Below are 27314 nucleotides of genomic sequence, written 5' to 3'. Positions count from 1 at the left end.
CTAAAAGTAATTCATCATTGGGGAAAGGTTTATAAACAGTGATACTTGTGTGCAGTATTTATTTTATTAAAAATTTAATGGTGTATGATTAAATTCTAATTTTTAATTTCTAGTTTTTTTGTCTTTCTTTTAGTTTTCTACTGGTGCTAATTTGCCTCATCTTTAGTGTCTTATCAACAATTGATTCCTATACGAGTTTTGCCAATGGCAGTTTATTTTACATGGTGAGTGATCTGTTCATATTTATGCCAGTTTACATTGCTGCTGTAATTTCACGTAAATACTAAATACTGAATGCATTTGATTTGAAAAAAAGGGTGACAGTTTTTTGCTGGGTCAGCCAGTGTCAAGAATTGTGCTAAATCCTGCTTTTGAAATTGCGCCACCTAGTGGCAGAATCTTGCATATTTATGTATTTGTTTTTTTTTTCTTTTCAGGAAACTTTTCTTGTTTTTTTTTTTGGTTTTGAATATGTTGTGCGACTTTGGTCTGCTGGTTGCCGTGGTAAATATGTAGGTATTAAAGGTCGAGTTCGTTTTGCTAGAAAACCAATTTCAGTAATAGGTGAGTACAGGTTATATTATGAACAACAATAAAGTTAAAGGACATGGCATAATAATGTTGTTTGCATTCATTTGATCGCTTTATGCTATATCACTATGTGTATATCTGGACAGATTTCAAAGCAAAGATTCTTCCGTCAAACACAATGTGCAGAAAGGGATACATTTATTTGCTCTAAAACACACTTGATAGCATTTTTTGGGCTCTGTGATTCATGTGCATAAATTTGTTTTCGTAAAATTTGGCTATCTTAGTGCTTTGACGTTAACAACCAGAAAATATACACAGCCATATATGGGAATAATTAGAAATAAGTGGACAGTAGATAATAGACAATTACTGTAGAATACTTTATTTTCGCTTGGAATTAATTTTCGCTATTTTCGCAGAAGGAATAATTCAGTGAAAATAAAATCCAGCGAACATACCTTTTTCCTATATTTTACATTCAACTTGTCAATAATCAGTGAAAATGAATTCCATACAAAAGCACCAAAAATGTCTTTTAAGCGAAAATTACTTCTAGCTAAAATAAAGTAATTTACAGTAGTGTGTTTAAACGGTCGATTCGATTTATGTTATTAACGCAAAATATTCATTGTTTATCCTGTAGATTTAATTGTTGTTGTGTCGTCAACCGTAGTCTTATGTGTCGGCTCAAAGGGAAAAGTTTTTGCTGCATCGGCAATAAGGTAATGTGCGATATCATCTTCTTTTCATTTCATCAGGTTTTTCATTAGTGTTTTATTTATTTTATAGTTCCTCTGCATGTAAAACCAATCCTGGACTGTATAGAAATCTTGCTAACTTTTAAATTCATTATATCTGAAATAAAATCAACCGTTCACTGGTAGCATAGTGGTTGTTGCATCAGACTCATGATCGGTAGACCCAAGTTCAAATCCTACCTGAACATCAAAGGGTCAATCCCTACCCCGGGTGAGTGGGCCACAGACTCAATGGGAAGGCCAATTCTACTGGCCGAGATTCATTCACTAACGAATGTGACTTTGGGGGAACCTTGGTTAAGGTCCGCAGGTGCTTGTGTTTGACTGAGTCTGATTGACGCCAGGATGGCACATTAAAATTGCCATTTGATAGAGAGATGGTCACACAGCCCTGTAGTCCCAAACATGAATATAACAATAATATGTGTCAGCACTAGCTCTTGCAATTTGCACTTACAAAAGAGCAAAAAGTCAGGAGAGACAACAGTGACGCTCAATGTCTATAACTGTCGCCTGGCACAAAAACATTTAAAAAAAAAAAAAAATCAATCCCTGGTAGTGTAGTGGTTGTTGGAAGATATATTTATTATAATCATGTTAATTTCATTTTTTTTTTCAGGGGTGTCAGATTTTTACAGATTTTAAGAATGCTACACGTAGATCGGCAAGGTGGTACTTGGCGTTTACTCGGATCCGTAGTATTTATTCACAGACAGGTAAATACGCAATCTTATTCTTTTTTCCTTGTAATGTATTGTGCAATAAGTATTGGCAATTGCACAAGTAGCTGTACTGTTTCATTCGTAAAAGCTACGCAGTTGGTCAGCAAACATCATGAAGCCAATGTTGCAAATATATTAAAGCGGGAGGGTCGTCACCTCCGCATGTGTCAGATGGCCAAAGCGTGTCATTGTTTACAAACAATCGTCTACCTATGAGCCTTTGCATTTTTACTGTGTGTTGTTATCATCGCTTGGTCTCAATTCACAAGTGTGAGCAGGTGACGATCCTCTCGCTTTAATATGCAAATAAAATTCTTGTTATATTGGGCAATAAGTTTATAGTTAATGCTCATTATATAGTGTATGATATTGTGCTATAAGTTCATTAATGCCCTTCATATTTGTAGCTATGTAATTATATTAGCTAATATCATTCATACTAAGTTAGATATTACTCTTTATATTAGACATGTATGTTTAGTTTGTTAATGTCATTCATATTTGTTACATAGGGCAATAAGTTAGATAATGCCCTTCTTATTTGTGGCATACATCATTAAGTTTAATGTCATTTTATACTGTATGTGGTATTGTGTAATAGGTTTATTAAAGCCCTTCTTATTTGTAGCATATGTCATTACTTTAATTAATGTCATTCCCACTTATTATATAGGGCAGGCAATAAGTCACATAATGCCTTTTGTATTTGTGGTCCTTATCATAAAGTTTATACTTTATACTATACTTATATGTTGTTCATACTAATTATATAGGGCAATAAATTCATAATGCTATTTGTATTTGTTTTTGTTATAAAGTTTGTTAATGTCATTCATACTTATTATATAGGACGATAAGTTCTAATGACATTTGTATTTGTTTCCCTTATCAGTATGTTTGTTAATGTCATTCATATTTGTGCCCTATGTCATTAGGTGTCTTAATGTTATTTATACTCATCATATGGGGCAATAAGTCACGTCACATAATGACCTTCATATGGGGCAATAAGTCACGTCACATAATGACCTTCATATGGGGCAATAAGTCACGTCACATAATGACCTTCATATTGAGCAATAAGTCCTGTCACATAATGACCTTCATATGGGGCAATAAGTCACTTCACATAATGACCTTCATATGGGACAATAAGTCACGTCACATAATGACTTTCATATGGGGCAATAAGTCACGTCACATAATGACCTTCATATGGGGCAATAAGTCCTGTCACATAATGACCTTCATATTGGGCAATAAGTTAATTTATTCATTTTCTGTTTACAGGAGCTGATTACTACTTTGTATATAGGATTCCTAGGGCTTATATTTTCTTCATATTTTGTTTATTTGGCTGAAAAAGATCATTTAGATGAAAATGGAGAAAAAGGAGATTTTAAAAGTTATGCGGATGCGTTATGGTGGGGTGTGGTAAGTTTAGGTTAAATTTATTTATGTTTATTTTATTTCACATTCTATTTTAGTTGTATCTATTTATTCACTGTTGTTACTATACTTAAATTATGTTCTTTTAGTTGAATATCAAATTTAGTTATTGACCAAATTCCTCCTTTTCAACAACTTCAGCTACTATGTGAAAACAAAAGATAACTGATGTGTGTTTATAGAGGGCAGTATATTGTTCTTCACATTCGTGAAAACAAAAAATAACTGTTGTATGTCTATAGAGGGCAGCATATACTTCTTGACCTTTCACTTTTTCAGATAACTGTCACAACAATTGGTTATGGTGACACTGTACCACAGACTTGGATAGGAAAAATGATAGCTTCATGTTTTTCTGTCTTCGCTATCTCATTTTTTGCCCTCCCAGCTGTGAGTAGAAAGCAATTTATAATTTTAAAGTGATAGTGATGTTACTTTAGATCTTGCCTTGTTGCTTGTGGCTGAAGAAATCTGTGTATTCTTTGAAAAAGTTAATTATTGTATAATTTATATTGGCCTAAAATATTATTTTATTATTCATTTATAATCATAAATTTTATGGCGCAATATAATTGCCAATTCACTGGTGTTTAAAAACACACGGTACACAACTTTGTCCACTGTACTAGTGAGGCAATAGTGCATCTTGATTTTAATTTTGTATCTAAGAATTTCTCCATTTTTTCTCAGCAATTTATGTGTGTTTGAATAGGCCAGTTATTTACATTGATGATACCTGTATAAGTTTGTACATTGGGCTTAATAATAGCTTACTGTTAAGGGACACCATCAAAACTTCAATTAAGATAAAAACTTAATTTCATAAATAATGTCATCAATCCATTTCCTATAAACTTAAATTCATAATTGATTGATCATCAACAAAAATATTACATCATTTTCAGGAATGGTGTAACACAATATTTTTCATCATAATAAGCAGATTCCATAATTGGTTTAGAATTTTACAATATAAACAGCTTTATAACTTCAAAGCTTTGATTTTGAAAAAAAAAGTTTATTATGAACAAAAAACTCACTGAAAAATAAAATTAATTTCAGATAAAACTTTTCAGGAAATTAATTTTTTTATTAGACATCAGTCTTTTGGCATGTTTTTTCTAAGCAGGTTAGTATCTAGCCTGGATTTGATTCTCTATGCATAACAATACCTTTTTTTGCTTCGTTTGACAGAGCCGTGTTTTCATAGTTACTTGATGACTATAAAAATCCAATTTTGACTTGTTTCACTTTACAGGGTATTCTGGGATCAGGTTTTGCTTTAAAAGTACAACAAAAACAAAGACAAAAACATTTTAATAGACAGATTCCTGCAGCCGCTGCTTTAATACAGGTAGGTGACCACAGAGGGCACCCTCCATCTATCAGACATATTCATATTAAATTCTGTAGTAATGAGTGATGTTTGTTTTCACCAACAATAAATCATGTTATTGTTTTAGTATTTATGATTATACAAATAGATCCGTATAATGTAGATATGCTAATGATTATGCAATTGAAACCTATATATGGTAGATATGCTAATGATTGTGCAATTGAAACCTATATATGGTAGATATGCTAATGATTGTGCAATTGAAACCTATATATGGTAGATATGCTAATGGTTGTGCAATTGAAATCTATATATGGTAGATATGCTAATGATTGTGCAATTGAAACCTATATATGGTAGATATGCTAATGACTGTGCAATTGAAATCTATATATGGTAGATATGCTAATGATTGTGCAATTGAAACCTATATATGGTAGATATGCTAATGATTGTGCAATTGAAATCTATATTTGGTAAATATGCTAATGACTGTGCAATTGAAATCTATATATGGTAGATATGCTAATGATTGTGCAATTGAAACCTATATATGGTAGATATGCTAATGACTGTGCAATTGAAACCTATATATGGTAAATATGCTAATGATTGTGTAATTGAAACCTATATATGGTAGATATGCTAATGAGTGTGCAATTGAAACCTATATATGGTAGATATGCTAATGACTGTGCAATTGAAACCTTTATATGGTAGATATGCTAATGGTTGTGCAATTGAAATCTATATATGGTAGATATGCTAATGGTTGTGCAATTGAAACCTATATATGGTAGATATGCTAATGACTGTGCAATTGAAACCTATATATGGTAGATATGCTAATGACTGTGCAATTGAAACCTATATATGGTAGATATGCTAATGATTGTGTAATTGAAACCTATATATGGTAGATATACTAATGGTTGTGCAATTGAAATTTATATATGGTAGATATGCTAATGATTGTGCAATTGAAATCTATATATGGTAGATATGCTAATGACTGTGCAATTGAAACCTATATATGGTAGATATGCTAATGACTGTGCAATTGAAATCTATATATGGTAGATATGCTAATGATTGTACAATTGAAACCTATATATGGTAGATATGCTAATGATTGTGTAATTGAAACCTATATATGGTAGATATGCTAATGAGTGTGCAATTGAAATCTATATATTATAAATATGCTAATGGTTGTGCAATTGAAACCTATATATGGTAAGTATGCTAATGACTGCAATCGAAACCTATATATGGTAGATATGCTAATGATTGTGCAATTGAAACCTATATATGGTAGATATGCTAATGATTGTGCAATTGAAACCTATATATGGTAGATATGCTAATGATTGTGTAATTGAAACCTATATATGGTAGATATGCTAATGATTGTGCAATTGAAACCTATATTTGGTAAATATGCTAATGATTGTACAATTGAAACCTATATATGGTAAATATGCTAATGATTGTGTAGTTGAAACCTATATATGGTAAATATGCTAATGATTGTGTAGTTGAAACCTATATTTGGTAAATATGCTAATGATTGTACAATTGAAACCTATATATGGTAAATATGCTAATGATTGTACAATTGAAACCTATATATGGTAAATATGCTAATGATTGTGTAGTTGAAACCTATATTTGGTAAATATGCTAATGATTGTGTAGTTGAAACCTATATTTGGTAAATATGCTAATGATTGTGTAGTTGAAACCTATATATGGTAGATATTCTAATGATTGTGTAATTGAAATCTATATATGGTAAATATGCTAATGATTGTGTAATTGAAACCTATATTTGGTAGATATGCTAATGATTGTGCAATTGAAACCTATATTTGGTAAATATGCTAATAATTGTGTAATTGAAATCTATATTTGTGTTTATAATTGTCTGAATGACTCTCTGAATAATAGTTTTGTTCATTTTGAAAGTTATGATAACGAAAAAATAATCTCATTAACAGTGTGCTTGGAGGGTATTTGCAGCAGAGGGACATTTCAAATCTGAAGCCATTTGGAAAGTTCACTTAGTTCACTCCAAAAATCACTTACTGCACACTGAGCAGCACGGAGGAGGTACTACGAGAAAACTTAGTCTTATTAGACGAAAAAAAAGCAAGAAAGATTCAGTAGGAAATCACATAGAATTAGGGGAGAGATATTCGTGTCCGGCAACGAGTAGCGACAAACAGTTGAACTCCCAGGACGTCATTCTGTATCGAGACGAACCACAGACAGGTAATGGTGAAATAATTGCATTGAATTTACATTTGATCTGGTCAATTAGGAGTGGACAACATGTCCTATTAATTGAAAAATTTGATTCATTACATATACGTCAATTCTCTTTTTTACATACTGTGAAATGCTTAATTATTCACTGGGTTTTAATTTTGCTTAGTTCGCTGACTGGGAAATGCGCTAAATTTAAACCCTGTGAATATAATAAAATTTAGCATAGAACACATTACCGGGTATCTAAATGATAAAACCGTGAATTTAAAACCCACTGAATATGCCTGAAATGGTAAATCAGCGAAATTTAAACCCAGTGAAAATTAATCATTTTACAGTATTATCATTTACATTTTTTAAGTTGCATTCCTACTCTGTATTATTGTGATCGCTATGAAATATAATAAAATCAGTTGACATGGCAACAAATCCAGAAATATTGGAGCATTGTAGCAAGCCTGCGCTGAATGTTGTGGTCACCAAATGAAACAGAATTGTCATTGTCGTAATCATTCAAGGCCACTTCACTCATTTTAGGAGATTATCGCAGGATGCTAGTGTAAAAGATGAACTGGACAAAATTTCAAAGCTCTCATGATGATTTAATACAGAGATCAGCGCTAGATTTTTATTACTGGTCGTACAAAGTGGGAATACAACTTTAATTAGTTTGAACACTTTTTTTTAAGCATTTAATGTGACACCCCCTCCCAAATGGTAACAATACCTTACATATTAAAGGCACTGTAAAAAAAGTGAATTTTTGGCTTTTATGCATCCACTGTAAATACACTCCATTTCTAACCAAGGAGGTCATGCATTTGTTCTGAAAGCTGGTTTTTGATTTGTCATAATCCTTACTTAAGTTACCTGTTGCTTTGAAGTTGTTTCGCTCTAAATTTGCACAGCAAAAAGTATAATAAAAATGCATGCTGTGAATGAGAACATTCCTTGCATTTCAAACCGAGCTTTGAACTTTCTTTCGTTAAAAGAGATTTCAACTTATAGCAATGTTTGGGCATAAAGAAAAAAAAAGATAAATTCTTGAATATTTGAAATTAATTCAGTAATTTGAAAGACTTTTACAAGATAGCCCTGATTGGCTGGCAAACCCCAATACCCAACATGCCATCCAATCAGGAATCACTTTAGTTTACTGCGTTTTGAAAACAACTTACATTTTGGGCATACGGTACTTCACACATTTGTTCATTATTGTTTTCTTCTGCACAATGGCTCCCTGACCTTTGACCTATTAAGTCCTTATAAGGCATTTATGGTAATGAGAATACCCACAATTCCTCATAGAATTTGTTGGTAATGATCAGTTTCAGCACTTTTCCATATTAGTTCATCAGCTTTTCTATATATAGCAAATATGCTAATAGTTTGTCATCAATTTTCCATATTAGTGCATCAGTATTTCCATATATGGCAAATATGCTAATAGTTTGTCAGCAATTTTCCATATTAGTGCATCAGCATTTCCATATATGGCAAATATGCTAATAGTTTGTCAGCAATTTTCCATATTAGTGCATCAGCATTTCCATATATGGCAAATATGCTAATAGTGATTTTCTTTATTTGGTACCAATGTTAATGCATTTTCTTATATGGCACTTTATGTAATTATTGTCATCATGTCTTCAAGGTAGCACTAAATGTTGTTTCAATTTGCATCTTGTCTTTTTTGTCTTTTTTCACCTGTTGTCCTATTTCACCCTCGTACACCTGTGGCCTATGTTTAAAGGCTCCTGCTGTGTTCCCTGTACTAAGCTGTGGTCTAAGTGTTCATCCCCCTCAACGCCTCAAAATCATGTAACAGTTGGGACAGTCAACACACAAGGTATAAGCTTCTTTACTCTTTTGAATGAAAATGCATGATTTTTGTTTTATAGCCTGTTTGTTCAAGTTTTTGACTGTTCTTTTCACTCTATCTGTAATAGCTTTTTTCCCCCAAGATTTTTTGCATGGGATTTCTTTTCCTGCACGTATCATTCATTCCATTTTTTAACTCATTTGCATGTTAGCGCCATCTATGAGAATGGCCTAATGTTGCTGTCATAGCGCTTAGTGATTTGCCCATTTATATATTGGGCTGAGTGGTCCTTTGTTTGTTTGTTTGTTATTTGTTCTTGTTGTTTTTTTACACCAAGCTAAAGGGTCAAAATGGGTAGTGATTATACAGTTACACCACACAAACAAACATCTGTTCTGTGAGCTATATTTTGAAATAAAAAAACTTATTAGGAAGAAGTAACAAATAAAATTGCAAATTTACCGTAAACTGCTGAAATATTGAGAGACAAATTTGCAGGTCAGTAAAGTACAAGAAATATTGTAAATTGTATATAAAACTTCACTTGAGTTAAAAAGTCAGTGATTCACAAAAGTTCTCTATATCATAGTTTTTGCAAAATGTAGTGTTTTGTTTCAATAAACGTCTTGTTACCTTGAGTCGTGAAGCAAGCTATTTCTCTATAAACATATAGTTGATGGCATATTGTACGATTGAAATACTGATCAGGGAGACACGACTTGCCTCAAGTTAATCCTAAGTTTTGTGTGGACTCTGAGTTTTGCTTTTGTTTTTTTCCTATGAATTTTAATTCTTAATTTGTTCAGCAAGAAATGACGTGGTCTTCAAAAAATGATATGGGTCTTTTAGAAATGACATGGACTGTGAAAAATGACAGCTAGAAATGACATTAGCATCCAACCAAAAACTGACTTCGGCCTAAGAAATGACATGTACCGATAAGCAAGAAATAACATGGAGAAATGGCGAGACCTTTATTGAACAAGAAAAGACATGATCTTTAAAAATGAAATGACATTAGCCTAGAAATGGCATGGCACATGAAAAAAAATGACATAATGACATAAACTTCCCAGTAATGACATGCCTTTAAATCAAGAAATGACAAGTTCCTTTAAAGCAAAAAATGACATTGTCTTTAAGCACAAATGCTATAGCCCTTCAATCAAGAAATTACATGGTCCAAGCAATATTACCACCCCCCCCCAGCTCTGGTATGGTATTGATAAATGCTTCAAGTTGTTATATTTTATGAAGAAATTTTCTAGCACTTGTTGCAATAATTAGTTGGATGTAGGGAACTTGTGTTTTGAGTTCTGTCTGTTCGTCTGTCTTTCCGTGTGTGTGTAACTGTGTAACCCATTGTTCATAATAAAAATAGTGGGACGATGTATATTTTCATCGGATTGGTTTGCCAATCTAGCAAGCCTGATTGCTTTGATATTTTATATTTGAACACCTCGAGTGGGCCTTAGTCAGATTTGTTCATTTTGTTATGATACATTCAATTTAAGGGAATAGTTTGGGTGAAAAATGCTTTTTTTTTTTATTTCTTTAAAATGGCCAGCCCAAATGCTTTGATATTCTATACATAGACACCTTGGGTAGATCTCTGTCAATCTGTTCATTTTGTGACAATATTTTCAATTCTTTTTTTTAAGTGAATAGTTTAAGTTATTACAAAAAGATATTATCAACTGTATAGTGGAGCTACATCAGCCGAAATTTGTGTCAATTTGTAACTATCATCGCTGAAATGAAAAACTGAAAGCATATAGCATATACTTGCAAGTTGGAAAAAGATGGTAGTGTGATTGGACACGAGAGGATTACAGTACAAAGTTATCGGAACCCCTTGGCGAAATCTCAAATATTTTGCTATCCTGAGGGGCTAAGTGTCCCTCTGACAGCCTCTCACTGACGATTTTATGTGTTATTTCTCGTAATAGTGTTCATCCTACATCACAGTTTTCTACAGTTCCCAACAGATGACCGATTTTACAAAAATGGCAACTACTCGACCATTTTCACATCGCATTTCACATGAAATTACTCTTGTGTATGGTCAGTTTCCCCATGCAATTGTGTTTTGGTGAGATATGGTCTTTTTCATGTGATTATATTTAAACAAAACAAATTATGGTAAATTATGTACAGTTTGTCCATAATTATCAAAACTACCTAAAAGTAATCAAAATGTTGCTCAAAATTTTTGGCGGGAAAAATTTTGCCCCTCTAAAGGATTAAATTCCACCTTTTTGCATTTAACATGTCATCCACACACATTTAACATGTCATCCACACACATTTAACATGTCATCCACACACATTTAACATGTCATCCACACACATTTAACATGTCATCCACACACATTTAACATGTCATCCACACACATTTAACATGTCATCCACACACATTTAACATGTCATCCACACACATTTAACATGTCATCCACACACATTTAACATGTCATCCACACACATTTAACATGTCATCCACACACATTTAACATGTCATCCACACACATTTAACATGTCATCCACACACATTTAACATGTCATCCACACACATTTAACATGTCATCCACACACATTTAACATGTCATCCACACACATTTAACATGTCATCCACACACATTTAACATGTCATCCACACACATTTAACATGTCATCCACACACATTTAACATGTCATCCACACACATTTAACATGTCATCCACACACATTTAACATGTCATCCACACACATTTAACATGTCATCCACACACATTTAACATGTCATCCACACACATTTAACATGTCATCCACACACATTTAACATGTCATCCACACACATTTAACATGTCATCCACACACATTTAACATGTCATCCACACACATTTAACATGTCATCCACACACATTTAACATGTCATCCACACACATTTAACATGTCATCCACACACATTTAACATGTCATCCACACACATTTAACATGTCATCCACACACATTTAACATGTCATCCACACACATTTAACATGTCATCCACACACATTTAACATGTCATCCACACACATTTAACATGTCATCCACACACATTTAACATGTCATCCACACACATTTAACATGTCATCCACACACATTTAACATGTCATCCACACACATTTAACATGTCATCCACACACATTTAACATGTCATCCACACACATTTAACATGTCATCCACACACATTTAACATGTCATCCACACACATTTAACATGTCATCCACACACATTTAACATGTCATCCACACACATTTAACATGTCATCCACACACATTTAACATGTCATCCACACACATTTAACATGTCATCCACACACATTTAACATGTCATCCACACACATTTGATTCCATCATTTTATAGCCATTGACATGTGTTCTGATGTAACATAGTGAAACCATAGTTTGCTTTTTTAGCTCCGCTGTCGACTTTGTCGAGCTGAGCTTATCATATGAGTGATTGTCCGTCGTCGTCTGTGTCAATGTTTTACTTTTTCGACTTCTTCTTGAAAACTACAAGCCTGAATGCTTTGATACTTGGTGTATATGTACCTTGGGTATACCTCTCTTAGGTTTGTTCATTTCATGTTGATATCTTTAATTCTCTAATTTTGGTGAATATTTTTGTCATTTTTGGTAAAAAGTGATATTTTCAACTTCTTGTTAAAAACTGCAAGTCCATTTGCTTTGATATTACATATATAGGTACTACATGTGGACCTCTCTCAGATTTGTTCATTTTCTAATGATATCTTCTGTTCTTTAATTGCCATGTGCATTGCTAACAGCGGAGCTATCTCAGCCGACAGGCTGCTTGTTTTATATTTATATTAAACTCAATTGGTAAGACTTCATCTACTTAGTTGGAATAATAGAATTACAATATCATTACAATAAGCTGAAAAAAAAATGTTTGTCCAAAATTTTACTTGTGCATATACAATTGTTTATGGATGATATATTCGGCTGTTGCAAAAATATGCAAACTATTTGTTTCTGACGATCACCTGCATCAGAATTTTATTTAAAAAAAAATACACCTCACCTCCTGAATTTAAAGACAGAAATGAGAATCCATTGTTTGTATTGTTTTTGTTGGAGTAATCTCCAATTCTAATACTTGTTTCTAGTAGTTGATTATATACTAAATCTTAACTAACACTCAATTTCAACGTTCACGTTACGGGATCTCGGCACGTGCCGAAATGTTTAATCCTTTGTGTTTGCAGAGGGTTTACAGCAGTTGCGTTCACGTTAGTCGGGACCCATTTAGGACCGACTCAGCTTGTGCCGAAATCACGCCCTCATTCGTGGATCTGTTATTTGACCCAAACATTGAAAACGATACGCATGATGATAATAACAATTGCTTTATTAGGGACATTAAGATGTGTATAAGAGACCAGATACGTCACTGTTTTGTGCATGACCTCCACGCGAACCAATGACATCATCGGTTGCCTGGTCGTACGGCAGTCGTTTTGAATGTGATCAAGGTGACTGACTCGTAGTTGATTTCCGAGAGCTTTTCTCGCTGTCAATTTTGATTAATTCTCACTGATATTGATAAAACGTTTTATATTAGTGATTTTCTATATTTATGATAAAATAAGAAATATTGGATGCATTTTAGCCGATATTTATACCCACTGAAAACGTATGACATTGATCTGCTGAAAGAGGATTCGGCAAACAGGCCTAGGATCTCAGCAGAGTGGGTGGAAATAACGAGAGCTCTGTCAAATGCCTGGGAACTAACTACTAATTCAGTTTACGGACGTGAAATGACACAACAAATTTTATTGGATAGATGGTTGCCCAATGAGAGACTGATTGACATGGTTCTGGTTTCAGTTACGTTCCCGTTGTGGGCGCTTGTACTTAATCGTTTTCTGACACTCGAGAACGTAACGCAAACCAAATTAGAACAACATGTTACGTTCTTGTTACGTACGCAAATCTTAAACTTCTCCATTGAAATTATATCCAATTGTTGTTATGGTATTTATTATGAGCCATCATGCAGATGAACGGCAAAGAAGATTCATGTCATTGCAAGAAAATAGCGGTTGCAGCAGCACATAAATATGAGTCGCTGGAAGACGATTTGCATTCATTTCACTCATTACTACAGCATTCGACCATATATATCTGCATTTCTCTTCATCGTCATTTCATAAGTATGAATCCGTGTTTGTTCTCTTAAATTTACCACCGAGGTCGTGATTTAGTCATGTGCTACATTTCAGTTTCAAGCATCTATCGGGAACGCGATTGAGTTTTTTTCACTCACAAGTTTCGGCACGTGCCGCCTCGGCTCCGAGTGATCTCTAACATGAACACCACTAATGTGAAATAAAGTAGTCTTCGATTAGATTAGATTAGATTAGATTGATTAGATTAGATTAGAACAGAGTAGAATAGAATAAAAGAGTGCTGTGTTTTCATCTATTTAACATATTTTGTAGACTTGTCAAATGCTATAAATATTTATAATCAAACATTGAAAATATGCATGATTATTATAAATGGTAATGTAATAAAAGATTTCATCGGTTAAAACACAGTTCCCTGTGTGGTTTAAAGCACTATGTTATATATTTGTTAAATAATTTCTCTGCATTTCTACCCACGATTGGAAGATTCTTGCACTCGTTTCAGTGACTCAAAATTTTAAAACTTCCTAATTCTGTTCAAACATTACACCTAAAAAGTGACAAATAATTAGAAATATCCCATGATGCTAGTTGCCGTTTTGGCAAAAATGCTAATTTTCAGACTAAACCCCTGTATCTAAGTCAGCCAAAGTTACTGGGAACCTAAAATGTTGAAATCAAACCCAAGCCAACCATATACAGTACAAATCTGAATTAAATAAGATTCTAGTTTGGGCTCTAGAGTTTTCTAATTTTTTTAAATATTTATTTAATTTGTTTTTTATTTTTTATTTATATTATATTTTTTTATCTCAATTTAATGTTCATTTGCTGGTAGTTTTTTTTAAAGATTTGTTAATCATTAATCCCAAAAGCCCACAAAGATTTAAGCCATTCACTTATGGAATCTCATTTGCAATTACGAACACTTTTAAAAAAAAATACCTGCAATTAAATAATAAAATACATGTAGAAATAAAATATATGAATAAATAAATAAATAAAACAAGCCCAAAATAGGATCCTATTTTTTTTATTCAGGTCCTGACCTTTTTAAATTAATAGGACAGTTGTTTTACACATATAACCACTGCACCAGAGTTAGTTTTGAACATTGTTGACATTCTAGGTTTAATAATTGTGTGTATTCAAATCAGAATTCAGATAACAATGCATGACTGAATTTGTTGTAGGAAAGACAATAAATAAATTTAAATAATATGTCAGGTTTCAGTTTATTAATGTATAACTGCGTGTGGCAAAATTGAATTAAAAGAGCTTTCAACTAAGTTTTGCCAACAATGCATTTTTATACGCTGCAATATACCAGTAGTTTGAAAAAATTGCACCTCCAGATCCATGCTGCAATCCCTCAAGTATATAATGGTATCACCCACATGTTATGTGTGACCCAACATTTCAGTACCTTCCATTATGTTTTAAGGTAACCCACTGAGGAGGCGGACGGGAGGAGGTGATACAACAGGTAACCAAGAGCATATGAATTATTCAGTGAGTGCACCCCATTTTTTGGTGCAAGAAGACGGAGAAATAGAGGAAATATTGGGGATAGATAATGGTCGAGTTACGCAGTGAGTTTGTTTTCTTTTAAATTTGTATATAATAATTAATTGATGTATTTAATCATGTCAACATCAGTGCCAACTTTTGACATTTTTTGATTAAATTGCCTAACTGCTCTCCATACATTTGCAAACAAGGTTAAATTATGGATTTTGGGTCCATATTAGAGGAAAAATACATAAAAATGTATTTTGCACCACAAAAAGGATGGCTTAACAAATGTTATTTTTTTCTTCAGATTAACCGAGGCTCATAAAACTGCAATAAAAGTTATAAGAAGAATGAAATATTTTTTAGCGATAAGAAAGTTTCAGGTATGAAGAAAAAGCTGTAGTTAATATTTGTTTAAATGTGTGTTGAATGTGAGTCCCATGCGATGTATACAACACATTGTTTGTGTACATAAAGTTCAAAGAACTTTAATATGCTAATGAACTCTTTTAAACTTTTCACCACCGGTTCCCTCTTTTGATCGCAAATTCACACAAGTCATTTTTAATGACACAGTCCCCGTCCAAAATTTTGTGATCTGACATATCACTTTGATGCTGATGAAGTCATTGATATTAGATTGAAACCATTAATAGGAGATGGATTTGTAATTACCGTACTCGACCGCGTTAGCGCCCATGCCCGGGCAAGCGCCCACCCCCCACTTTTGCGCAATTTTTATATTCGGGGTCACATTCGGCAAAGCGCCCACCCCTTCAAAATGAAACTAATTTAAAACTTGGTACTTGGTCTTGCGTAACGAATCTTGGTAATCGTTTTTATATGATACAGCGTGGATATCGACCATTGTGAACATGTTGTGAATGCGTAGAACACGGTAACCGTGCGTAAACTACGCTTCGACAATGACGTGTTAATACAAGTAAAATGCGGTAAATATTTCATGCCATATTCAGTTTACTTCTCAAAAATGGCTAGTTACTAGTTTTTTGGAAAAACTATGTCGTTTATTCGCTGAAATCAATTCCAACAGATCGTACTTCGACATCGATAATTCACTTCCGCATTGCGTTACCGGAAAGTCTTCGGGAATTTCCGAAGAATTGCGTCAGTACAACACAGCATTGTGATTGGTTAATAACCAACTTGACCCATTAGGTCAAAGGACGCCACTGCAGGTGAAATCTGCAAATGCATCATGGCGGAAAGTGATTTTCATCGAGAGTTTGCGTACGATCCAACACCTTCGTCAGTGGAGATAATATGACAATTTTGACTTTGACTGTGTTCCAACAGACTTAAATGTTTTTAATTTCGTAAATTCTGGTGGTACGTAATTAATATTGTAATAAAATGTGCATATTTTTTGTGATCATTTCTGTTTCTTCATTGTGAAAATCAATGACGACTCAAATAATTTCGTAATTTGATTTCCCTCAAAGACGTAATCTGTTACTTGATGAATCAAATTTTTCATTTGCACTCTTTTTCGAGGGGGGTGCTCGGGTAAGCGCCCACCCCTAAAATATCGTGATTTTCTGAGTTGAGGCCCCTGGGCGCTAATGCGGTCGAGTACGGTAGTTATGATTTTGTTCTTTTACACCAGCTATAGTGATTTGAATCACAAAAATCATGTTGGTGCAGATGTATCTCTTGGTATACTATCTTTGTACAAAATTTAAATAGAAATGTTCATTGCGTTCAAGAGAAAGTAGCATGGGTACCATGAAAAACAAGATGACCGCTAGTTGGCCATATTTGTTCGAATCACGAAAAAAAAATGTGCACCTACAACCCAATATGTATGATCATTATACCAACTTTGATCCAAATCTGCCCAGTCATCTCTGAGAAACTGCTGCGGACACATTTAGGTATCAGAAATAGCAAATTTTAAATCCAGTCTGCCATTTTTCTCCAATCATAAAGTAACTTGAAGCGCATATGTAAGACATTATGTAAAGTTTGAATGAAATTCGTCAATGGGTGTCCGAGATATAGCTTCGAACATACGGACGGACGAACGGAACGAATCCAAATTAATAGTCCCCGTTTTCGGACTTCGTCCAAAAGGGGATTAAAAATAGTATGGTTTATAGTCTGCAATTTCTTCTAAAAAATTGGAATAAAAATAGCCAGATTTTTTTTAGTAAAAACTGAAAATTGACTCAAATTTTGTCTGTTGGGTTAATTTCCAGAAATATTGAAGAATATAGGAAAAAAAGTGCAGAATAATTTGGCAAGAAAGTCTTGTGGTGAAAAGACCAAAAAATATGAAATATCGGGTCGTGGTTTTTTTAATAGACCCATTTATTAGAAACTGATTCCCATATACCTCGGCTATTAACAATACCCTTAGTTTTCACAAGTTTAAAAAAAAAAAAAAATCTGACCGACCGACCCAATTTTTCAATTTTCCGACTTGAGGGCAACACAAGTTTTTTGACTCCCTTGTGGGAGTCTTTGCAGTTACCCTGTCTCTATGTATGTGTGTATGTGTTCGTTCGTGTCCGTCCGTCTGTTCCACTGATATCTCAAGAACCATACATCGGTTTTTGATGGAACTTGGTGCGCAGATTTGATTAGTTTTTAGTAAAAATCCGTGCATATTAATTACCTAATTTGCATGATACTTAGCTAATTTTTAGCTGTTATATAACTGTTCCGCTGATATCTAAAGAACCAATCATTGGATTTTGATGAAACTTTGTTCATAAATGCTCTGAACTAATGCCAGGTTTTGATTAGTTTGTGGTAAAAATCTGCAATATTAATTACCTAATTTGCATAATGATTAGTTAAATTTCTGCTTTTCCACTGATATCTCAACTATTAATCATCACATTTCAATGAAACTTGGTACCTAGATGTCATAGAACACTGCACAGACCTAGTAGTTTTTAGTACATAATAATTACCTAATTTGCATAATAAATTAATTGTCAGCTTTTGATATTTCAAGTAGTAAGCATTACATTTCAATGAAACATAGTACATAGATACTCAAGCACTATGCAGAGGTCGATTGTTTTGGATTAAATAATTGTGCATATTAATAACCTAATTTGAATAATTAGTTAATTTTCGGATTTTCGCATATATCTCAGGTACTAATCATGACATTTCAATAAAACTTGGTATATAGATCCTCTAGGACTATGCAGAGATCTTATTAGTTTTGGGGTAAATAATTGTGCATATTAATTAACTTATTTACATAATTATTTAATTTTCAGCTTTTTCACTGATATCTCGAGTATTAATCATCCCCTTTAAATGAATCTAAACTATGCAGAGAGCCAATTATTTGTTGGTATATATTTATGCATGTTAATCACCTAATTTGCATAATTAATACAATTTCAACTTTCACACTGATATCTCAAGTACTAATCATCACATTTAAATGTAACTTTGTACATAGATGCTCTAGGACAATGTACAAATATGATCAGTTTTGGGTTAAAATCTGTTCATATAAATTCCCTAATTAGCATAATAATTCATAATTGTTTGGTTCTGATCACATTTCAATGAAACTTGGTACATAGATGGTCTGTTACATTTAGCAGACCTTATTAGTTTTATACTCTGTTCATTTTAATTTTCTGATTTGCATAATTAGTTTTCAGCTTTTCCATCAGTATCTCAAGTACAAGTAATTTTGAATTAATTTTTACTGTGCCTCTAATACTCTCAGCACACGGGAGTTCTTTCTAAGCTTTCTTTGATTTTTTTTTGGCCTAATTGTGTACTTGTTTTGTTTTTTACAGCAAGCACGTAAACCATATGATGTGCGAGACGTGATTGAACAGTACTCACAAGGCCATTTGAATATGATGGTTCGCATCAAGGAATTACAGAGAAGATTAGATCAAACGATTGGTAAACCGGGATCATACTTGCAAAGTAAGTTTAATGTCACTTCTAGTTGTCATTGTACCATTTTGATCTTATTTGCCCATTATTTCACTCTATGAGGAAACAGTTAATTCCTGCGTATTTTTGGCATCTTCCCAATTCAGAAAAATATTACAATCTAATGCGCTCAAAATCCACAAAAGTACTACGTAATCTTGGTAAATTTAGCTTAGAACTGAGTTTTCGTTACTTTCGGTATAAGAGTTTTGTTCTGTATATATATATGTATATATATATATATATATATATATATATATTTTACAGTTTCTGAACATTCTTCAGTGCTTATGCATTCTTTTTACCTTGCCCGTACCATCAAAGATGGAAGGGAAAGGTATATTAAGGGAAAATTTTGTCCGGAATTGTTGTCGTCGTCGCCATCGTCGTCGTCGTTAATAATAGTTATTGTGTGCATAATAACTTTACTAATTCTATTCCAAACTTCATCAAACTTGGTCACCTTATTCATCAGTGTAAAGTCACTGATCTCAGTGGAATTATGCATTGTTGTATGTGTTCAGTAAAGTGAATCATTTATCTTGTAATAATATCTTTGGTAAAGTATCCCCCAAATCCCATGGGAATACTATACTGGGTTTCAAAACCAACTCATGGAGAGATTTTTTGCACAGTCTGATACACATTTGCAAACCTACCAATAAAATCTTTACAGAAAACAAGATGTCAAAAAATCAATATAAGCACTCCTATGAACTGGGTGCCAAACTTTGATCAAGATCTGAAGCTAATAGAAAATCTGTTTAGTTCAAAGTTATCAAATCAAAAACAATACATAAAATATACATAAAAAGCAAAACGTTGCATCCACATTTTGAAAAGAAAATTGTATTAAAATATATGTATTCTGTATTTGACAAACAGTTCATTCGACAAATAAAAACTCACAGGAATATGTTTCAGCTATTAGAACAGAATAGAGTTTTTATAATACTAGTTTAAAAACGCACTTCAAAAACAAAGATTGCAGTGTTTGAAGATGTAGATTCTCAGGAAGCAACAGTACAGTTGACTTCTCCTTCCACTGGGTTTAAGTTGATTTGCATACAAAGCAGAGCTTGCAACATGATAGCTATTCATAGAGGGTGTTAATAAGTCGCACAATGAGGCAGTTCATATTTGTCTCAGTGAATCATTAAATTTTGACAGACACCTGTACAAAATACTTGGACAAAAGCCAGCTAAGATTTTATGTTATCTTGCGTGTTTTATGAATCTATTCACGTCTAAATGCAGCACTTTTTGTTTTTATACTAAAATATCTGAATTACTTTGAATAAAGCTGGAAATTATGTCCCTTAAAATAATTAAACAAATAAGAGACCAATGTTTTTGTAAGATATTTACATCTTTTAAGGACATTCGGTAGACTGATTCCCCACTGTTGTTTCAACCCCAAAACTTGTTTGTATTCAAAATTAATTATGACAATGCATATTTATATTGAAACAAATTATGATAAAGGGAATTATACTATATAACAAAGGGCAAGGTCACCATAGTTCAACTATGTTGTTTATCTGTTATGTATAGTCATATGGGCCTATGGCCTAAAAGACAATAAACATTATATTAATAGTCATTGTCATTTCTTTGTTTACAATCCTCACAGACCATTGAAACTTTTTGTTCAAATTACATGCATTTTGCAACTGAATCCTAATGTCATTATTATAAAAAGACATGTCATATACTCCATATGACATGTCTTTTTATAATAATGACATTATCGTCAATATCCTTGTTTCAATCATACGCTTGTTACCTTAACCAAGTCATACAATTTTCTCCTGCCAAAATCTGACGAGAATCTGACGAGAATCTGGCATATTTCTGATCTCATTCTTGCACATGAGAAATTTGAAAATCTTCCCATTCAGTATATGGCCCACGTACTAGCACAGGGTAACGATTTGACCCCCTTCCACTGAAATTAATCGCATCAACACAGTCATGATGACGAAATTTTGCTAAAACTCGACGTAAAATCTGTATTAGAAGCTACGGCTTCTATTAAAATGGCACAAAGCAACAGAAGGGATGCGGCTTCTATTAGAGCATCTACACATATGAGAAATGGTGAATGTTTTCTTCTCAATTGTTCAACTTCTATTAGAGGTAATAATTGAAATTATGCTAAAGTGTATGAAATAGATCAGAGGTACCGGTATATCGATTTATGCAAATGTTAAAGACTTTTTCAACCCTGATTCCACATGTTTATACCATGACATTATCAATGATGTGTTGTGTATCCATTTTTTTGCAGGGGAAGAAAACAACAGATTACGAACAGTAACCCTGTCTCAAAGAATAAACAAAGTGGAAAATAAGGTGGGTATTACTAAGATCATTTGTAAAACTGTCTCTCCTATGCTTGGTTTCCTAGTTAATAGATTATTTTTTTGTTTGAATGTTGAATATATATATTAATTTTTAATGTATGAATTGTTTGATACGCAGACCTGATTAGTTTTTGGTAAAATCTGGTGCATATTAGTTACCTAATTAGTCAGTTTTGGGCTTTTCCGCTGATGTATCAAGTACTAATCATTACATTTCAATCAAACTTGGTACTTAGATGCTCTAGGACTATGCACAGAACTGATTAGTTTTGGTTTAAAATATGTGCATATTAATTACCTAATTTGCATAATTCGCCAATTGTAGCTTTTACATTGACATCCCAAGTTCTAATCATATTTCAATGAAACTTGGTACATAGATGGTCTGTGGCATTGCACAGTTTTACATTGAAATCTGTGCATATTAATTTTGTAGTCAGTTTTCCACCAATATCTCAAGTACTTTATACATGTAATGAAAATTGGTGCATATGTGCTCTGGAGCAATACACTGAGCTAATAAGTTTTGTGTTGAATTCTATGCATAATACTTAATTTGCATATTAATTACCCAATTTTCTACCTATATCTCAAAAAAACAATTATTGCATATCAATAAGAATTGGTATATGAATTGTGTGGGAGCAATGCGAAAGATCAGATTAGTTTGAGATTGAAATTCAAGCATACTAATTGCCTAATTTTTGTGCATAATCACCACACCACACTTCATTGAAATTTGGTTCATAGAGGCTCTCTGGGATAATCCACACACATGATTAGTTTAATGTTGAAAACATGCATATTGATTATTTAATTATTATTAGCCAATTTCTGATAGAGTAGAGTGGTAGAGGTGCTCTGAAATAAATTAAACACATATTTTGATGTTAGTATAATGTGTTATAACTTCAATAATATCGATCACATTGTTTTCATGTTGTGTATCACATGTACAATGTAGTAGACGAATATTAGTTGCCTAGCTTCGCATTTGAAAGGCAAATCTTAAATTCGAATTAATTTTTAATCTGTCTTAAATACTCCCAGCACACGGAAGTTCTTTTTAAACTGTTTTACATTGGGTAGACCTCTCTTAGATTTGTTCATTTCATGATGATATCTTCAATTCTCTAATTTTGGTGAATATTTTTGTCATTTTTGGAAAAAAGTGATATTTTCGACTGTACATCTTTTATGTAAATGTACACAGAAGACTGCCATTTCATGCACAAACTGGCAGCAAGTTGCACTGTCTTGTCTAACTTAGCAATTACTTTCTGCGTAATCACTCATTTTAATAACAATATTCTACCTTTTCACAAAATAACAGTTCTTAATAATCAGATAATCAGATTTATGGAGTATTTATTTGATTTAACTTGATAAATACAAACTGTTTTTGTAGTTAAATATTATTCCATAGTTTTGTAATAATAATTAGCTGATTAGCATAATACTAAATTAAAGTACAAATGTATAACAAAACCACAAATGTTGTCGCCAAAAAGTTGTATTTGAGGAAAAAACAAACTTTTAATTAACCTTTTTCGTTTTTGTATTTTTCAGATGAATAGAATGGACCATAAACTAGATAACTGTGTATCCCTGCTGAACACTGTACTTTTGAAGATCACTCAACAACAACAACAACAACAACAACAACAACAACAACAACAACAAACAGTCAATAAAGATTCAAAAGAACAGGCAGTGTGACTTTGACAACAAAATATTGGCGTGTATATTCCGCTCTTATTGTATATGTGTGGGGTTCGTCATGTTTCCTTACCTGTAGCATTGGTGCCCTTCCCACACTGCATTGCAAGAAACCATCCACAGTGGGTAAAAGAAGGTGAAGTGATGCATGATGGGAAGCTGTTCCTACTGCCATGTTAATTCTATGCAAATCCAATATGGCTCCTGCTGTTCAGGATCTTGTGGGTTAATACATTTTATTTATTTATTTATTTATATTTACATTTTGCTACAGGTTTTTTGTATATAATTTTGATGGTCACATAATATGTGTTTGTGTTCACGACAATGTTATGTGTTTTCTTAATAATTTTTTTGCTGTAGTTGGAGATTGTATCAAAACAAGTCTTTGTAGTGGTGCGTTATTGCATTCTAATGTATTTTGGAGAGTACCAAATTATATTAAAATGTGTTGCAATGCATCATGAGAACATACTGCTATGCATTGTGGGAATATACTGCAATGAATTCTGAAGATCACCATATTGCACTGAAATTTATTGCATTTTTTCATGGAATATATCCCAATGCATTGTGGGATATACTGCAGTGTGTTGTTGGAACATACTGCCATCCATTATGGGAATGTACTGAATTACATTATGGGAATGTTCTGCAGTGCATTGTGGGAATGTTGTGCAATGAATTGTGGGTTGTATTACAATGCATTGTGGGATTTACTGCATTATGTTGTAGGAAGTTTGGAACTGCATTTTGGGAATATATTACAATATTTTTTTTGTCTATAACATCTCCAAATACAACGTCATTAAAGGGCAGTGGTCGTCGCATAGCGCGTTGTGTACGTCATCCCATATTAAACAAGACACAATGACCACTACCCTTTAAGTATGCCTGAATGCATTTCTCAATCATATCGACTATTACATAGTGGTAATCTTTCTACCTAAACAAGGAGCAGATCATGAATTATATTTGCTTCAAATCTTAATGTGGTATTACACATTTAGATCTCTCACATTGTGTTGCTAACTCCAGGAAATGTTGGGGAAATTGTTTTGCTGTGAATTACGCAGCATGCCAGCTATAGTACATTTTCTGCATTATCCAATTAACAATCCATACATATTTTGATATTTTTGATATCAGTATGTGTCAGTGTCTGTATTGCATCTAAGTCTTTCTATCACTATTGTGAATTATAGTCAGCATTCACAATACCTTTTTTTTCATGGAAACTATCTCCCTTGATTTTTTTCACAATCAAACAATTCATTTCATTCAGAATCTCTCATTGGATTTGATTCAAAAGTCACATTAAATTTTGACTCAAATTGTCACATTAGATCTGATTTGAAATCTCACATTAGATTTTATTCAGAATCTCACATTGGATTTGATTCAGAATCTCACATTGGATTTGATTCAGAATCTCACATTGGATTTGATTCAGAATCTCACATTGGATTTGATTATGCTGGGAAATTTTGGCTGGGAAATGAATGGTTGTATTAGGCAGTGATTTTGTAAAACAGACCAGAATTTTTTTTTTACTTGGCTTTAACATATTGTTAAGTTGCCAGAACAATGATAAAGTGAATGTCAAATTTGTATTTTATGTTGCATCATTTTTTTTATTAGTATCATAAAGTGATAGCTTATTGCTGACCAGCAGGTCAATTGTGTCAAATTTGTGCAATTGTGTCGAGGACACCAACACAAAATAAATACCAAAAAAAAATCTGTATCTGTTATGATGTTCGTCAAACTATGCATTTATTATTTGTTTCTTGAATTTAACAGAATCTCACCTCTCAGGTAATTATTATAATAATGAATTGTTATTACTCTATCTATAATGCCCTGGACTATATATACATGTAGTAGTAGATTTTAGAAGTGAGAGGGCAATATCTAAGAAATAATGCCCAGTTCCATCTAGAACTTTTTCACTTTGATACGTTCTTTGAAATAAATAATGTATATCCAGTGTGACTTTCAACTTGTCTGTTCCACAAATTCGCACATTTATCGCATTTTTGTCACCCATTCATCATGCTTGTATCACATTTTTATCGTGTACCACACTGGAACGTGAATAGACTGGCTCAGCCGCGTTAATTTTATTTGTCTCTCAAGATATCATTTGCATAGACAATCATTGAACGTAAATTCATGAATGATATTGTGTTTTCCCAAAGCAAGTTTTGATCCTTCAAATCGTGGTAAATATGCGGAGTGAGAACAATTCATCCAAAACCTGGATGTGAATTATTTCAATTTGATAAATGGCGTAGCGTCATTGCTAAACGGTTAATACAAATGTGATAAAAGCATGATATGAACATAATGAATAAATTATGTGAAAATAAAAAATGAGTTGATGATCTATCACTGTGTTAAATTTCATTTGTTATGGCGATATTTGTGTGATACGAGGGCATTATCATTTTTATTGGTGTATATTTGCAGCATTAAAATCTATTATCACATAATTACTTCATCAGTTACTAAATTAATATTCTTATAAAAACCTAGAGTTTGATGTTTTACATTGTGTGTTTGTATAGTCTTTTTAAAAATCATGTATAACCAATAAACTGCGGGGATTGGTCACTAATTAACCAATTATATTTGTGTATATATTGTCAGAATGGTGTGGTTACCAATGGATACAAGAATGGTATCAATTGGCCAGCTCTCAACCAATCAGAATTCGATACATTTATGATGATCAATGATTGGTTAATATTCAGCCAATCATCTTTGAAGATTGTATTTTGTTTGAATACTAATATTTTCATGTCAGATCTTATTCTCTTTTCATCTTTGTTTTACCTGAATATACAGAATATTTTCAAGAAAAATACTATGCACAAAAAATATTTAATGCTTTTCCTTCATAATTGTATAAAATTGTGCAAATTTTTTCAAGTTTTTGACTTTTTCCGGATATTTGACTAAACTGTGTAAATATTTTAAATTTTTTGCATGAGTTAACATGCCGTATGGTGTTTTCTTTCTATGTGCAATATTGTGGTCATCCCTCCGATAAAGGCCTCCTGCCTTAAAGTGAAATGTGCTAGTCTACCCTCCTGTTTAAATAGTTTCTTCCATGCTTATTGATGCATGAAATAAAACCTAATTCTCGAGCAAAAGTGAAACATGCTGAGTTGTGGAAAACTGTTTCTAGATTGGACCAGCCTGAAATAACATTCAAATTTGTTAATTTGTTTGCATACCATGCTTTCAGTTGTGTATACCTGCTTTCATCTGAGTGCCCTGCCGTCATCTGTGTACGCCATCTTTATCCACGTGCCCCATTCCCATCTTTAATTATCACGAGTACTAGCTGTACAAAATGTGCATATTTCAGACTCAAGATTCTACTAAAAATGTTAAAATTTTGGCTTGATGGCTTTCTCCACATTGAATTGTTGTGCTTTGATTATTTTCATCTCACAGAAAGCAGTATACGTTTGTTTGAATAATATACATTCATCAAATTTTGATTTAAATCGACAGATATCCTCTGAAAAAAAAAAAAATCATTTCCCCATTCTACTGTACCATGAGTGATGACGCAAGAAGCATAACCTTTATTTCGGCTTTAGTTTCCCATCCATAATATGTTTTTGAATCAGCCCCCCCCCCCAATTTTCTGGGGAGGGGGCTCCTTCAATGCACGCTCTTGTAAATCAGTT

The 27314-nt window shown here is 32.9% G+C and overlaps 1 protein-coding gene across 2 annotated transcripts; it reads left to right on the top strand.

Annotated features, from left to right (window-relative positions):
• Positions 1 to 26238, top strand: LOC100372538 (potassium voltage-gated channel subfamily KQT member 1-like). 2 transcript variants are annotated; one of them, XM_078012706.2, is made up of 14 exons: positions 1 to 224; positions 438 to 564; positions 1178 to 1256; positions 1912 to 2008; positions 3305 to 3448; positions 3743 to 3853; positions 4722 to 4817; positions 6803 to 7076; positions 8827 to 8922; positions 15516 to 15663; positions 15894 to 15969; positions 19381 to 19516; positions 21816 to 21880; positions 23461 to 26238. In XM_078012706.2, the coding sequence occupies exons 1-14, from the start codon at positions 222 to 224 to the stop codon at positions 23608 to 23610; spliced, it is 1602 nt and encodes a 533-aa protein (XP_077868832.2). In that variant the 5' UTR covers positions 1 to 221; the 3' UTR covers positions 23611 to 26238. The 2 variants fall into 2 exon arrangements, with proteins under 2 accessions (XP_077868832.2, XP_085362658.1); XM_085506532.1 differs by lacking the exon at positions 8827 to 8922 and having other exon boundaries at positions 4 to 224.
• The last annotated feature ends 1076 nt before the right edge of the window (positions 26239 to 27314 follow it).

Source organism: Saccoglossus kowalevskii, chromosome 12 (genome assembly GCF_978046115.1).
Source record: "Saccoglossus kowalevskii chromosome 12, keSacKowa6.1, whole genome shotgun sequence".
NCBI classification, from domain to species: domain Eukaryota; kingdom Metazoa; phylum Hemichordata; class Enteropneusta; family Harrimaniidae; genus Saccoglossus; species Saccoglossus kowalevskii.
This window is presented reverse-complemented; position numbering and strand designations above follow the sequence as displayed.